Source organism: Papaver somniferum, chromosome 6, assembly GCF_003573695.1.
Source record: "Papaver somniferum cultivar HN1 chromosome 6, ASM357369v1, whole genome shotgun sequence".
NCBI classification, from domain to species: Eukaryota; Viridiplantae; Streptophyta; class Magnoliopsida; order Ranunculales; family Papaveraceae; genus Papaver; species Papaver somniferum.
The window spans coordinates 145734495-145747636 of record NC_039363.1 but is presented as its reverse complement, the minus strand read 5'-3'; the positions used below and the strand labels follow the sequence as shown (position 1 = coordinate 145747636).

The 13142-nt window shown below is 34.6% G+C and overlaps 1 protein-coding gene and 1 pseudogene across 1 annotated transcript; one reads left to right on the top strand and one right to left on the bottom strand.

Moving 5' to 3' along the window:
* The first annotated feature begins 7281 nt into the window (after positions 1-7281).
* Positions 7282-9471, top strand: LOC113286276 (cyclin-dependent kinase B2-1-like). Its single transcript, XM_026534937.1, has 7 exons — positions 7282-7579; positions 8061-8202; positions 8317-8490; positions 8572-8665; positions 8791-8860; positions 8958-9096; positions 9189-9471. Exons 1-7 carry the CDS (start codon positions 7344-7346, stop codon positions 9279-9281), a joined length of 948 nt encoding a protein of 315 aa, XP_026390722.1. The 5' UTR covers positions 7282-7343; the 3' UTR covers positions 9282-9471.
* A 504-nt stretch (positions 9472-9975) lies between these two features.
* LOC113286274 lies at positions 9976-12900 on the bottom strand (annotated as a pseudogene).
* Positions 12901-13142: the final 242 nt, after the last annotated feature.

Genomic DNA, 13142 nt, shown 5'->3' with positions numbered 1-13142 from the left:
ATGACTTCATTTGAAAAATATGACTATGACAACTCGAGGGTTCTTATGCGCGAAGCTCGTAAAAAAATCGATGTCTAGGATTACATAAGAACCCTCGAGTTCATATTTTCCCAACCATGGTTATGAAATCCTAACCGTAGGTACCTACTTACGGATGAGAATTCATATTTTCCCAACCGTGTACTTACTTTACGGCTAGGATTACATATTTTTCCATCCGTAATATATGATTTACGGTTGGGAAAGTAAGAACTCCAGCCGTAAACAGTTTCAAAAACTGGTCTCGTCGAATCAAATTTTTTAGCCAGTCAACAGTAGAAATGAATGGTGGGTTTTCTTAGTTTCTTTTATTAATGATCATCATTTTCATCATGATGAAATTATGATCGTCATGATTTATGAATAAGAGGAAAAGGAAAAGATAATAGTTTTGGGTTTTTTTATGATCATCATCATGATGATGAAGTTATCATCATTCATCATGATTTGTGAACGAGAAGAAAAGGAGAAGATAATAGTTTTAGTTTTTATTATGATCTTCATTTTCATCATAATTTACGAATGAGAAAAAAAAATAAGGAGAAGATTATAGATTTATTTATATATATATATATATATATATATATATATATAGTGAACAGTTAAATTTAGACGAGGGTATTCTTGACTTTTGATTTACCTTAGATCCCCAATCCACTTTTTGGATATTAATACTGTATGAAGCCCCAATAATAGAATTCTAAAATAAAAAATGTTTATATATGAGTTGAAATTTGTGCACCCCTCTAAAATCTGGGTGCACATTCCAGCCATGCCCATTGGTTTTTGAAACGGCTGCAACCACTCTTCTTCTATTCTTTTCCTTTTTTTTTTTTTTACTTTTTTACTTTTCTTTTTTTATAAGAGCGATTTTCTTTTTGTTTAAGGATGATTTACAAGATGATAACAAACTACGAGAAGGTTATTATTATTCCTGAACAGACAAAGATTCAAGAGAAGAGATTATACTAAGATGATTATACAAAGTTGCACCAAGTAAACCTTAGAATAAATGATTTACTTAATTTCATATTATGATTAGAATAGAGATCTAAAAATCCTGATTTATTTTGATTAAATCATAATCATGCTTTGATCAAATAATATATGCTAATTTGCTATCTAAATTTTCGTTCCTGAAATTAAAGATACTCATAAACAGGTAATTAAGTCTATACATTCAATTTGTTGTCCATTAATCATGGTTGATTCGTGAGACTCAGTTCACTTTAGATTTGGTAAACAGTGAAAAAAGGAGATATCACTTATGGTGATGAAGTTGGATTTCAATTTCAGGCTTCAAATACTCACTCTAATCATTCAATCTCTTTCCCAAGCATCCATTAGTATTGTTCTGAGATCTCTCATTTTTCATAATTACTATCAAATTTAGAAATTAGGGTTTGTTTTCTGTTTTGGTCATATAATTGCTTAGATATATTAAAATCCTGAACGAATAATCCAAACTCCATTTTTAGCAAGATTTTTTTTATAAAATCTGACGCGGCCATCAACAAAGATTGCTTCATAAGAATCATAACCTTGCGGATTGGGAAAGAATATTTCTTTAAATTTGTTGTTCCATTACAACTCAATACTTGTTAAAATTGAGAGAAAGAGATGAGATGTCTCTGATTGTAATGGGAGTTGTTTATGACGTTGCTGATGATGAGGGTCGTTGGGTAAGGAAAGTAGGCAAGGTAGACGATGAAGACCAAAGGGAGAATCAATAAAGAGGAAATTGCAAACCCCGTTAGTGTTGTGAATGAGGCTAGTCTAATAGATTTAAGGTATTTGTATTATCCGTTCACATGATCTAATCAAAAAAATGATAGAGAGTTAGATTGAAAAGAGATAAGATAGAATTTTAGCGAATAATGAATGGATCTCCCTCTTTCCGGATGCCAATGTTTCTAATTTGAGTCTGATAGCTTCATATCATGGTCCGATAATCTTACATATAAAACACGATAGGAAAGATGGTGCTTAAATATTTTGGTACTTGGCTAGATGTATCTTACATATAAAACACGATAGGAAAGATGGTGCTTAAATATTTTGGTACTTGGCTAGATGAAAAGTCTTGTACAGATGTTGTAAATGATTCCTAGTTAATTCATCATGATGGTTTCCCTCCCTTTCAAGTGGTTAAAAAATTATCTGTTTGCAAAAAATAATAATTAATTCTTTGGAATAAGAACCAGTTTGGTAATGTTCATTTAAGGCTTGATCAGGTGATAACCAATCTTGAAAAGTTTAATAATAACAGTCAGGCCAAAAATAAATCTGAAACTTTGAAACAGTTGAATATGGAAGTTGAGAAATGGTACAATATTAATGAATTTTCTTTTTTTGAAATCAAAAGTGGTGATACTTCAACTTAGGAAATAAAAATACTGGTTACTTTCATGGTCTTGTGAGAACTGAGCTATGAGAAATATAATAACTGCAATAAAAAATGAAAACAGAATTTGGAGGGAAATTAGAAGCCAGATAAAAGAAGTGTTGTTTCAACACTTCTCTAAAATGGCGACTACTATGAGTACTGAAATTAACAATGATCTTTTATCTAATATTCCTTGTATGGTTACTGATGAGGACAACTTAGTACTTATGCAAACTTCTCAATATGAGGAAATTGAAAAGATTATTTTTAATTGAATATTGATGAGGACAACTTAGTCACAAGATATGCAAACTTTTATCTAATGACTCTTCTTCTTCGGCGCCGGATGGCTTCTCAGCTGCTTTCTTTCAGAAAAATTCGGATCTTGTTTCTTTGGAAATAGTTTCCATAGTTCAAACATTTTTTAACTCTAGATTTCTTCTTAAGGAGATGAATAATTACTTTTATTTCTCTGATCCCGAAAACCAAAAATGCAGATGGAGATAAAGCTTGTCACTTCAAGTCAATAAGTTTATGCAATACCACTTATGAAATAATTTCTAAACTGTTGGCTAGTAGAATAAAACCTCTTTTAGATAAACTGATTTCACCTTTTTAATCGGCTTATGTTCCAAATAGCAGATTTCTGACAACACAACAATAGTTCATGAATTAACACACACTATGAAAAGAAAAAAAGAAAAAGAAAAACGAAATACAAGTTATTTTAGGCTTAAAGATTGATATTTCTGAGCGTTCGACATAGTCAAATGGATTTTCTCTTAGTTGTCCTTAGAAAAATGGGTTTTGTCTTAACTCTTGACTGATCTTATTCACCAGTGCATAAGTACAACTACTTCTTCTGTGTTGTTAAATTGTTCTCCAGGGAAGAGTTTCTCCCCTTCTAGAGGAATAAGGCAAGGAGATCCTGATCTCCCTGCCTTTTTATTCTTTGTATGGAAAGTTTGTCATGTTTTTTTTTTACAGCTGCTCAAAAAAAAAAAATGTTAATCCACGGTATTAAGGTTACCAAAGATAGCCCTCTTATCAATCCTCTGCTTTTTGCATATGATTGTTTAATTTTTGCTAATGCTAACCTCATTGAAAGTAAAAACATATTTAAAATTTTCAATATACTTTTAGTGAAGGTTCGAACCAGCTTATAAAGAACTTATAATTGGGGGATACCACCACAAAAAAATTGGGGAATACTCAAAATAAAATAAAAAGAGAACATTATGAAGTAATAGGAACACCCCTTATCCAAATAATTATGATAATCCCTCCTCATCAGTGGGCATTGCTAATATTCACTAGCACAATACAAACATAAACTAGTTACACTAGCACAATGCCAATAGAGATTATTTTCACTACATACATGAGATTGGCTATCGGCATTGCATTCATAACCAATGCGATGCGACTTGATTCATGCATCAAGCAATTTAGCATCGATCATTGACAGGAATAACTTCACTAATAGGAAGATAAATTGCCCTAAATTCAGGAGCACTTGCACCATAACCCACTTCTTCTAATAACTTATTTTGGTATCTCGTGTTCCTAATCCTTCAATCGATTACACCTTTCACTTCCACTTACATTAAATCAAGAACAAATGTACCACCACTGCAAATCTCCAAACATCATCGTTATCATCATGCATATCATCTGAATCCACCTTTATCTTCCAAACTAAAATTAAGGAAGCAGATCCGTATAACATTAACAACACAGTTAAAAAACCCACATCAAAAAACACTTAATTTTTACCCAAACCACAAATCTCCAATGGACCCCTTGACACAATGTGATTCATTAATTGATCAAGTTCGTAATTTATTGAATTTTTTGATTTGATTTAATAGATGTATATGAATTAATTTACCGAAGGAGACTTCCACCCCTTATTATGCCCCCATAATATAGGCAAAAGGAGTTTAGAAAAAAAAAAGAGAAGAAGATGAGTCGCGAAAAAGAAGAGGATACTTCTGTTGTTTTTCTTAACTAACAAAAATACCCCTTAGCTTAGATTATGTCCTATATAACGATTAGTATCTCCCAATTATGCATTCCTTATAAACTATTAAAAATCAGGTTTTTTTTAGTAATAGATTTCCTAATAAATTTCAGAGAATCATAATCACAATCCTAAAAGTCCGCAAAATCAAGCTAGATGATAATTACCTTGGGTCTCTTCTTTTCACAAACACTTCCAAAATAGCGTGTTTTGAACCACGATAGGAAGAGTTGTTGGTAGGTTAAAAGGTTGGAAAAATAAGACTGTTTCTCCTGCCGATAGATGAGTCCTTATTAACTGCACTCTTGAAACGATTATTAATTATCAAATGAGTTGTTTCAAAATTCCGCAGTACACTCTAAATAAAATAACGAATCTTCAACATGCTTTTTTTGAGGAAAAAAAGAGGGTTACTCGAAAGAGCTTTACATAAAAGCCCGGTCTAATGTTAATAAAAGCAAAAAAGATGGTGGAATTAGGTTTCCGTAACCTAAAAATTATGAATGAAACTATGATAACTAAGATAGGTCGGAGGTTGATAACATATCATAGATCTTTATGGGGTACTATTTTTAAGTTGAAGTATTTGCCTAATGCTGACATTTCAGATAACAACTACAAAACTAAACCTAGTAATTCTTGGCTTTAGAAAGGAATTTCCAAAAGCTTTAAGAATCTTAGGAAGGGGAGTTTTGTGGGGTCAATAATGTTACACATATTGATATCTGGATACACAATTGGATTCCAGGTGAGGATAGTCTGGTTGTTCCTATCAATGAAGAGGTCAGATTAAGTTTCACCGAAGTCAGGGATCTTTTTAATGAACATACCACTGATTGGGATATAAACAAACTCAAAATGTGTTTTACTGATGTCATAATCCAAAAAATTTGAATCCAGTTTGACATTAACTCTAAAGACATGATGAGGTGGACTTATACTCCACACTTGGATTTTACTGTTGGGTCTCTTTATAAAAACTTGTCCGAGAATGATGGTACCAACTGTGCTATAAGTTCTGTTGCTAGTACGATTAATTGGACTAGGCTATGGAAATTGAATGCTATGCCAAAAATTAAAGTTTTCATTTTGAAGTGTCTTCATGACATTCTTCCGGTGGGCGATAGAATCCACATGATTCTAACCAATATAGATAACTGTTGAAATTTTTACAACTCTGAAATAGAGAACATTGTCCATGTATTCATGAATTGTGAATTTGTTAGTAATGTTTGGAAGCAGTAGAGTTAAAACTAAAAGTCATACTTTTCACACCTGGTTTAAAAATTGGTTTTCAGTCATGATGATGTTAACTTGTAAAATATTTGCACAACTATTGTTTGGTTTATATAGAAAGCTAGATGCCAGAAAGTCTTTGAGAAAACAAAACCTTGTTACAAGTTTATAGTGAGCCAGATTGTGAGATATTATGGCAGGAAACAACTTCAAAGGAAAAAGGAAGACAAGAACTGCAATACCTAAATAAGATGGAAGTAATAAGTCTTATTGTACTGTGGCTAACAACATTCAGAATTCTGAAACTTATCTTATCTTGTATGTGACTGATTTGGCATCCTAGTTCAAAGGTGTCAGGTGCAGTGGTGCACCACAAAGAGTGACTGAAGATGACAAAAAGACCATGATAATTGTGACGGGGTGGCCGACCAGTTTAAAAAGCAATAGGCTCATAGTTACATGGCAGGCAAAGGAGTCCTCTTGAGACTCAAATACTGGGGTAGGAAACATGAATATGGAAAACGACATCAGGGATGCAGAATTTTAGAGTATTTATAAAAAAAATTATTTCCTTTAAGGTTGTGTTCTGTAATAATGTGAAAGACAATATAATGCTTAGTAATATGTATATGCTAAGAGTACTTTTTGGTAGAAATTGGATGTGGTCAGAAATAGAAGTGAGAAACATGAAGAACTGGTTTGGAGTGTTGGAAAGTTTAGATCAGACTCCAAAGTCTAGTTCAAGTTCTACGTATGTTTCCTAAGGCAAAGTGAAGACCAATCAAATAATAAAAATAGGCAGGTGAAATTGGGGATATGGATACCAATAAATATTGCACAAAGGTTATGAATCAGGGGACATCTCGATAATGTCGACAATGGAGACGGAAGGTTTGACCAGGATATGATAATTTGGGAAGGAAATGATAGTTAGGCCAGGAATATCACAAAGGATGACGCGAAAAGGGGATTTTTCATAAATTCAATCTTTGAAACAGGAAATACGAACCGAATGTCCGGTAACATGAATATTTTGAAGAGCACTGATGTCGCGCACCGTTTTGCGGGTAGCTATCCCGCTCAAGCGGCTTCTTTGCCGTTAGATCATGCTAAAACCCAGATCTAACAGCCTTGAACCCTTTAGGAAAAATGGTGGGTCCTTTCCTGAATGTGGTGGGTCTTTTTCTGAATATAAATCCAACCGTTGATTTAATAATCTAACGGTGAAAAAGCCCGCTTGAGCGAAATAGCTACCCGCAAAACGGTGCAGGATAGCATTTGTCTATTCCGAATACCACCAATTGGTAGTTTCCTCCTATACCAAAAAAAAAATTAAAAAAAAAAAAAAAAAAAAGGTGGCAGACCCATGTGGCCTGGATTAGCTCGATATTTACTTCCTGTCCATCGAAAAGAGAAGAGATATTTACTTCCGTGTATAATTGTACGCTGTAAAGACTCAAGAGCGTGTAGTGTACTGCACAATACCGTAGGGGTCTTTTCGTCTAAGCAGTTCATTCGGAATTTGAATTTCAAAATGTTACCGTTTAGGGAGAAGGAATAAAGAAATCACCACTTTAGAACGGCTATAAGAATCATTCACTAGGTTTCCACAGATCAATTATATTTCATCTGTTAGAGAAAGAAACGAAAGAAAGAAAAATGGAGAACATAGGATTTAATGAGAATCAGAAATCAGCCATGGATGCATTTGAAAAGCTTGAAAAAGTAGGAGAAGGAACATATGGGAAAGTATATAGAGCAAGAGAAAAAGCCACTGGTAAAATCGTAGCTTTGAAGAAAACACGTCTCCATGAAGATGAAGAAGGTGTACCACCAACAACTTTAAGAGAAGTTTCTATTCTAAGGATGCTGTCCATGGATCCTCATGTTGTTAGGTAATGTCGTTTCTTCGTCTGTTTAATTTCTAGGGTTTTCGATTATCTCATCTTCCTCAACTCCAATTTGTGTTAGTTTTGGAGGTTTTCTTTCAGATCTAAGAACAATCTTTGGTATAGATTTTCTTGATGAGATTTTATATTTAGGGTTTCGATCTTGCTTTTAAGGGCATCTGTCCCTTTTATGGATATTTCGTTTGATTATATTTAGAATCTTGATTAGATTGGATATCTCATTTAGGGTTTTGGTTGTTTTAAATTGCTTCACTCTGAGTTTGTATTAGATCTTGCTAGGGTTTTTAGTCATCTCGTCTTTGTTAACTCCAATTTATGTTCGATTTGGGGGGTTTTTGATTTGGAGGTTTAAACAAACCATGGATGTCGATTTTCTTAAAGAAATTTATCTCTAGGGTTATGGATCTGTATGGTTGATGTGTCTTGTATTTGAAATTTGATTTGCTGTTACATGATTTGATGTCAGGTTGTTGGATGTGAAACAAGGTCAGAACAAAGAGGGGAAGACGATTCTCTACCTTGTTTTTGAGTACATGGATACTGATGTTAAGAAGTACATTCGGAGTTTCCGCTCATCTGGAACTACAATGCCCCCAAATATCGTTAAGGTAATTGAACTTGCTCTATTAAAATTTGTTGACATTGTAATTGTGGATACCCTGGGTTCCATATTGTTATAATTTTTTGATACTGACTTTGTTGGTGTTTATCTCTGAATGCAGAGTTTGATGTATCAACTTTGCAAGGGGGTTGCTTTTTGTCATGGTCATGGAGTGCTTCACAGGGATTTGAAACCTCATAATCTTCTAATGGATCCAAAGACAAAGATGCTTAAAATAGCAGATCTTGGACTGGCTAGAGCATTCACGCTCCCAATGAAGAAGTACACGCATGAGGTATGCATATTACACATCTTGTTATTTTAGTATTTAAGTATCCAGAATGTATTATAACATCCTGCTGCAACTTTTGTGCAGATCCTGACTCTTTGGTACAGGGCACCAGAAGTTCTCCTGGGCGCCACTCACTACTCAACTCCAGTAGATATCTGGTCTGTTGGCTGTATCTTTGGTAATTACCTTGTTTTCCTTCTTCAACTCATCTTGAATTAAGCTTTTTTTCTGCTGTTGGGCTGAAATGATTTGTGTAACTAAATGCAATCTATGGGATTCAATTGGCTTGTTTTTGGTTAATAGCTGAACTGGTTACAAATCAAGCACTCTTCCCTGGGGACTCTGAATTGCAGCAACTACTCCACATCTTCAGGTTTGAATAGATTCATGCTCGTGTTATTATCAGTTTGCGTTTCTTGCCCACAAATTGTTAATAACCCCCCAACTGATGTTTTGTTGTTACATTCTAGGTTGTTGGGTACTCCAAATGAAGAACGATGGCCAGGCGTAAGCAAGCTAATGAATTGGCATGAATATCCACAATGGTCTCCACATAAGCTGTCATCTGTGGTTCCTAACTTAGATGAAGCTGGTCAAGATCTGCTCTCGGTGAGTTGAACTCATATTCTGATGTTTACAAATTTTGACGAACATCACACGGCATTCTAATCATGTATTCTATGCTTTCTATGTCTTAACAGCAAATGTTGAGATATGAACCTTCAAAGAGGATTTCAGCAAAGAAGGCAATGGAGCATCCTTACTTTGATGATCTGAACAAAGCTGGTCTCTAAATCTATTCAACGAATTGATGAACAAAGCCAAAAGTTGATTTGTAGTTTTCAGCTGCTTTTCTCAAGCATAGTGTCTTTTTATTTCATCCTTTTTCCTTTGATGATTTTTACTATCTTGTTATCTCTGTTTCAGACCTCGGATGAGATAATACTAAAAATCAATGGAAATCCAGTGTTTCTTTATTCTATCTTTTACATGGTTTAATGTCTTAGATAGACAATATGGAAGAAAATTTGAATTTTGGATACAGTTGACAGTAAAGTGTGTTCATTTTTCATTCTTTGGTGCTAGTCTTTTACGCTGCTTAAGCATATAAATTGCACTAGCCCATGCTATTGCTCTAACGGTAAGTTCAGTCTCACCAGAATGAAACAAACTAGAGACCCTGCAAACTAATGGAAAAAATGTTACTGCGAAGGAGCCATAGGTATTATTTGTTGACCACTCCAAATGAAATATAATCGATTTGTTGCATTTAGTCTTTAGACACTCCAACTGAACTACTGTGGCCAGGGGTAAACACATGAACCAGAGTAGATGCCCAAATTTGCCTCCCCAGAATTGAACTCTCATTGTGATGGATATCACATGGAAATAAATCATAGTTTTACCATGACAACAAGTTCATGAAATATGTATCAATGTAGAAAGGGGAAAACGGTGGAAACAAATGAATGTAAAATGTGTTCTGTTTTAATATATGGTGTGTTTTTATGCATATAAACACCACAATAGCCATGGGTTACCCATAACAATGAATCGTTCTACAATTTTTGACCTCACCACCGCGAAAGATTGGGGTAAAGATATACGCAGTATTATGGAGATGCCAGCATTAATCACCCGTAGTGTTTATCATGACAATGAATTTTTCCTTACTGCAACTCTCAACACCGCCGAGAAGGATGGGGCAAAGAAATATTATGACGATACCAGCCACAAGAAAAAAGTTGTCCAGATGGTTAGTGAAATAGAGGCCACGGAGTACGTCCACAGCAAAATAACAGAACATTCGCTCTCACCGGATTTAAACAACTGGGTAATTGTACCTGCAAATTCCATGGAAAATCATTTGAGAGGTGGTTATGAGAAAGAATAACAACGCATTGGAAGTCTGACACATAAGTACAATAGGACCTAACATACCAATGTTCATTGCAGGTGGCATCACAAATTGAAGTAGAAGAACAAATTGATACAGGGGATCTGACTGGATTAAGCCTAATCTGAAAGCACCTTTAACCACAATAACACCCAACATAGGCAATAGTATATATCTGACCACAACGATGCCAATAACAACTGACTTCTGCATTCCTGACCCTCTTATACCTGAACAGAAAAGTAAGAATATGTAAAGCAACGGAATTCTTGGCAAAGAACAGAATGAATATTGGGAAAAACTGAGGTTTGAGACGGAAACATTAATCAACCATTACCTTTGGTAAGATTTCCTCCTACTATTAAGGTCAAGGTTGGGACAGCTGCATTACTGTAGACCCAAAAAAAAAAAACATATTAAGGAAAGTGCAATACGAGTGTCAAAGGATGCAGGTGCCAAAAATTTATTCACCACTTGCTATAGAAACAGAAAGTGTCTAGGAGTTGAATAAACAATATACTCAACTATAAGAAGTTCAATTTTATTTTTAGTAATTTATCAAACTCTAAGAATAGTTTTAGTAATTTATCCTCTGATAGTCTAATTCAATACTACGAAGGATGGTTGGAAGACTCAAAGTTTAAAAAAGAAAAACAAATTCAGTTTTTGTATTTCTTAGCAAGCAATTTTGAGGATCTGTGGCAGAACCATGCAGTCCAAATTTGCCACAAACAATTTGTATTATTAAACAGGTGAACTTACACAGCCATGTATGTATGGTGTGCATAAATCATACCTTAGCAAAGAAGCAGAGTCTTGTATCACACGAAGAGGAGCACTTTCACCAATTAATCACGTTCGAATTTGAGGGACGATTCCGATAAAAAATCCAACAATCTACACAAAAAAACAGACAACAGCTTCACCCCTGAGTCACTCAATAACATGTATATGATATTTGCAATTCACATGTATGACTACTTTTTGGACTCTTAACTGGCCCTTTTCTTGTGCAGTCTCTAATCTATTAGTTTCTGAAATTCAATTCAAACTCTTTCTGCAAAACACAACTACGTAAGCAAGAAAGAAAAACTACAGTACCGCACCGATTGTTGAAGGTGCAAACAATCTCTTGAAGTGGATGTGTTGTGCCATCATCTCAAACTGCTGTCTACACTTCACCAAAAATGGTATCTACACTCCACAAGAAAACATGGAAAATTAAATTTTTCCTCCGCACAAGCACAAAGATATAATACATGCTACACACCTTTTTTATGGGGTTTATACTGTAAGGTAACTGTGCTTGATCCTCGGAAATTCGAGAAATTGAACAATAGTTCGAGGGAAGCAGTTCTTCTGTACAACTCTCAGAGAATAGTTTTGATGTTTCGTCTGGAAACTTCAAACTGCTCACAGGGATATCTTCTTTAGTTTCCTCAGTGTTGGTTGAAAATATCCTAACGAGGTTGTACACATATGACCACAAATAAATAGCCCCAATCTGAAGAAAATATAACAAACCAATCATTTGCATTGAGAACAAGGAATTGAGAAAATCTACTATTCCGTATCATTGAACAGCATCGATTTTGGAAAAGCTAGGTAAACAAGATACCGCCACAGAGAGAGAAGCATAAGCCACTCCAAATATATTGCAAACATCTGGATCTCCAAATGGACTCCCTTTTTCTTTACAGACCGCTGGCACAATGATCAGAAGCAAGTTCCCCAAATTTCCTGTTCAATACAAATCAAATTCACTGAATCACTTCTTACATGGTTCAACAATGCATCACAAAAACGGTACGACTATCATTTACTTGACCTTCAACAGCTAAATTTTCAGACAGTTTTAAGAACAACCTCTAGTTCCTTACTATATCCTGACATTTTAGTAACTCTGAGATCGAGGGACTTACCGGCAGCACAACAACCCAAAATGAGACCCCTCAAATGTGAAGGAGGCCTTGTAAATTGTATTAAAATCCATCCAAATGCCGAACCAGCAATAAATGTGATAAGAATGTTCACCGGCATGAACCACCTAATTATTCACAAGCATAAAACCATAAATTTAGAAATGGCACAAACCCAAACACAGAAAACATCGATCCGACACACCTATTATAATAATGTTACAGTGATTAGAGCATAAAGTATAAAACTCACAACTTAACCATACCATCATAAGTAATTGTTTTCGACAAATTCCCTGATATAAGTGCTGGATTAAACACGTAAAATACTACCTGTTCAAGCAAAAGAACTTCATTGTTAATATAAACAACACAGGTAATTAGACACGGTTAACAATTCAAGAAACCCAGTGCTGATATATGACTTACATTGTTTATAAGCTTCCTAGCATCATCTCCCAAAATATTTATACTATCTAATGCAAGAAAAGAACCAAGACCAGTAACTAGAAGTACTTCTACAACCGGTATCGACGACGCAATGAAAAGATCCAAAAGTGCCACCATGACTACTTGCAGACACAAACAATTCAGAATTTTTGAATCACCAAAACTTGATCAGCTCCATACAACGTGTGCAGATACAATTTTCTCCTCTTTTCTCGCTCATTTTATGCAAAATATTGATCCTGTAACGAGCAACAATTAATCAATTATACACAAAAATGGAAACAAACATAATTACTAGCTGAAGGTTTAGAGATATTGAGAGTATACCTTACGTAAGCAACTCAGAGATAACTGATACATCAATACGATGATGATTTATACTCATCACG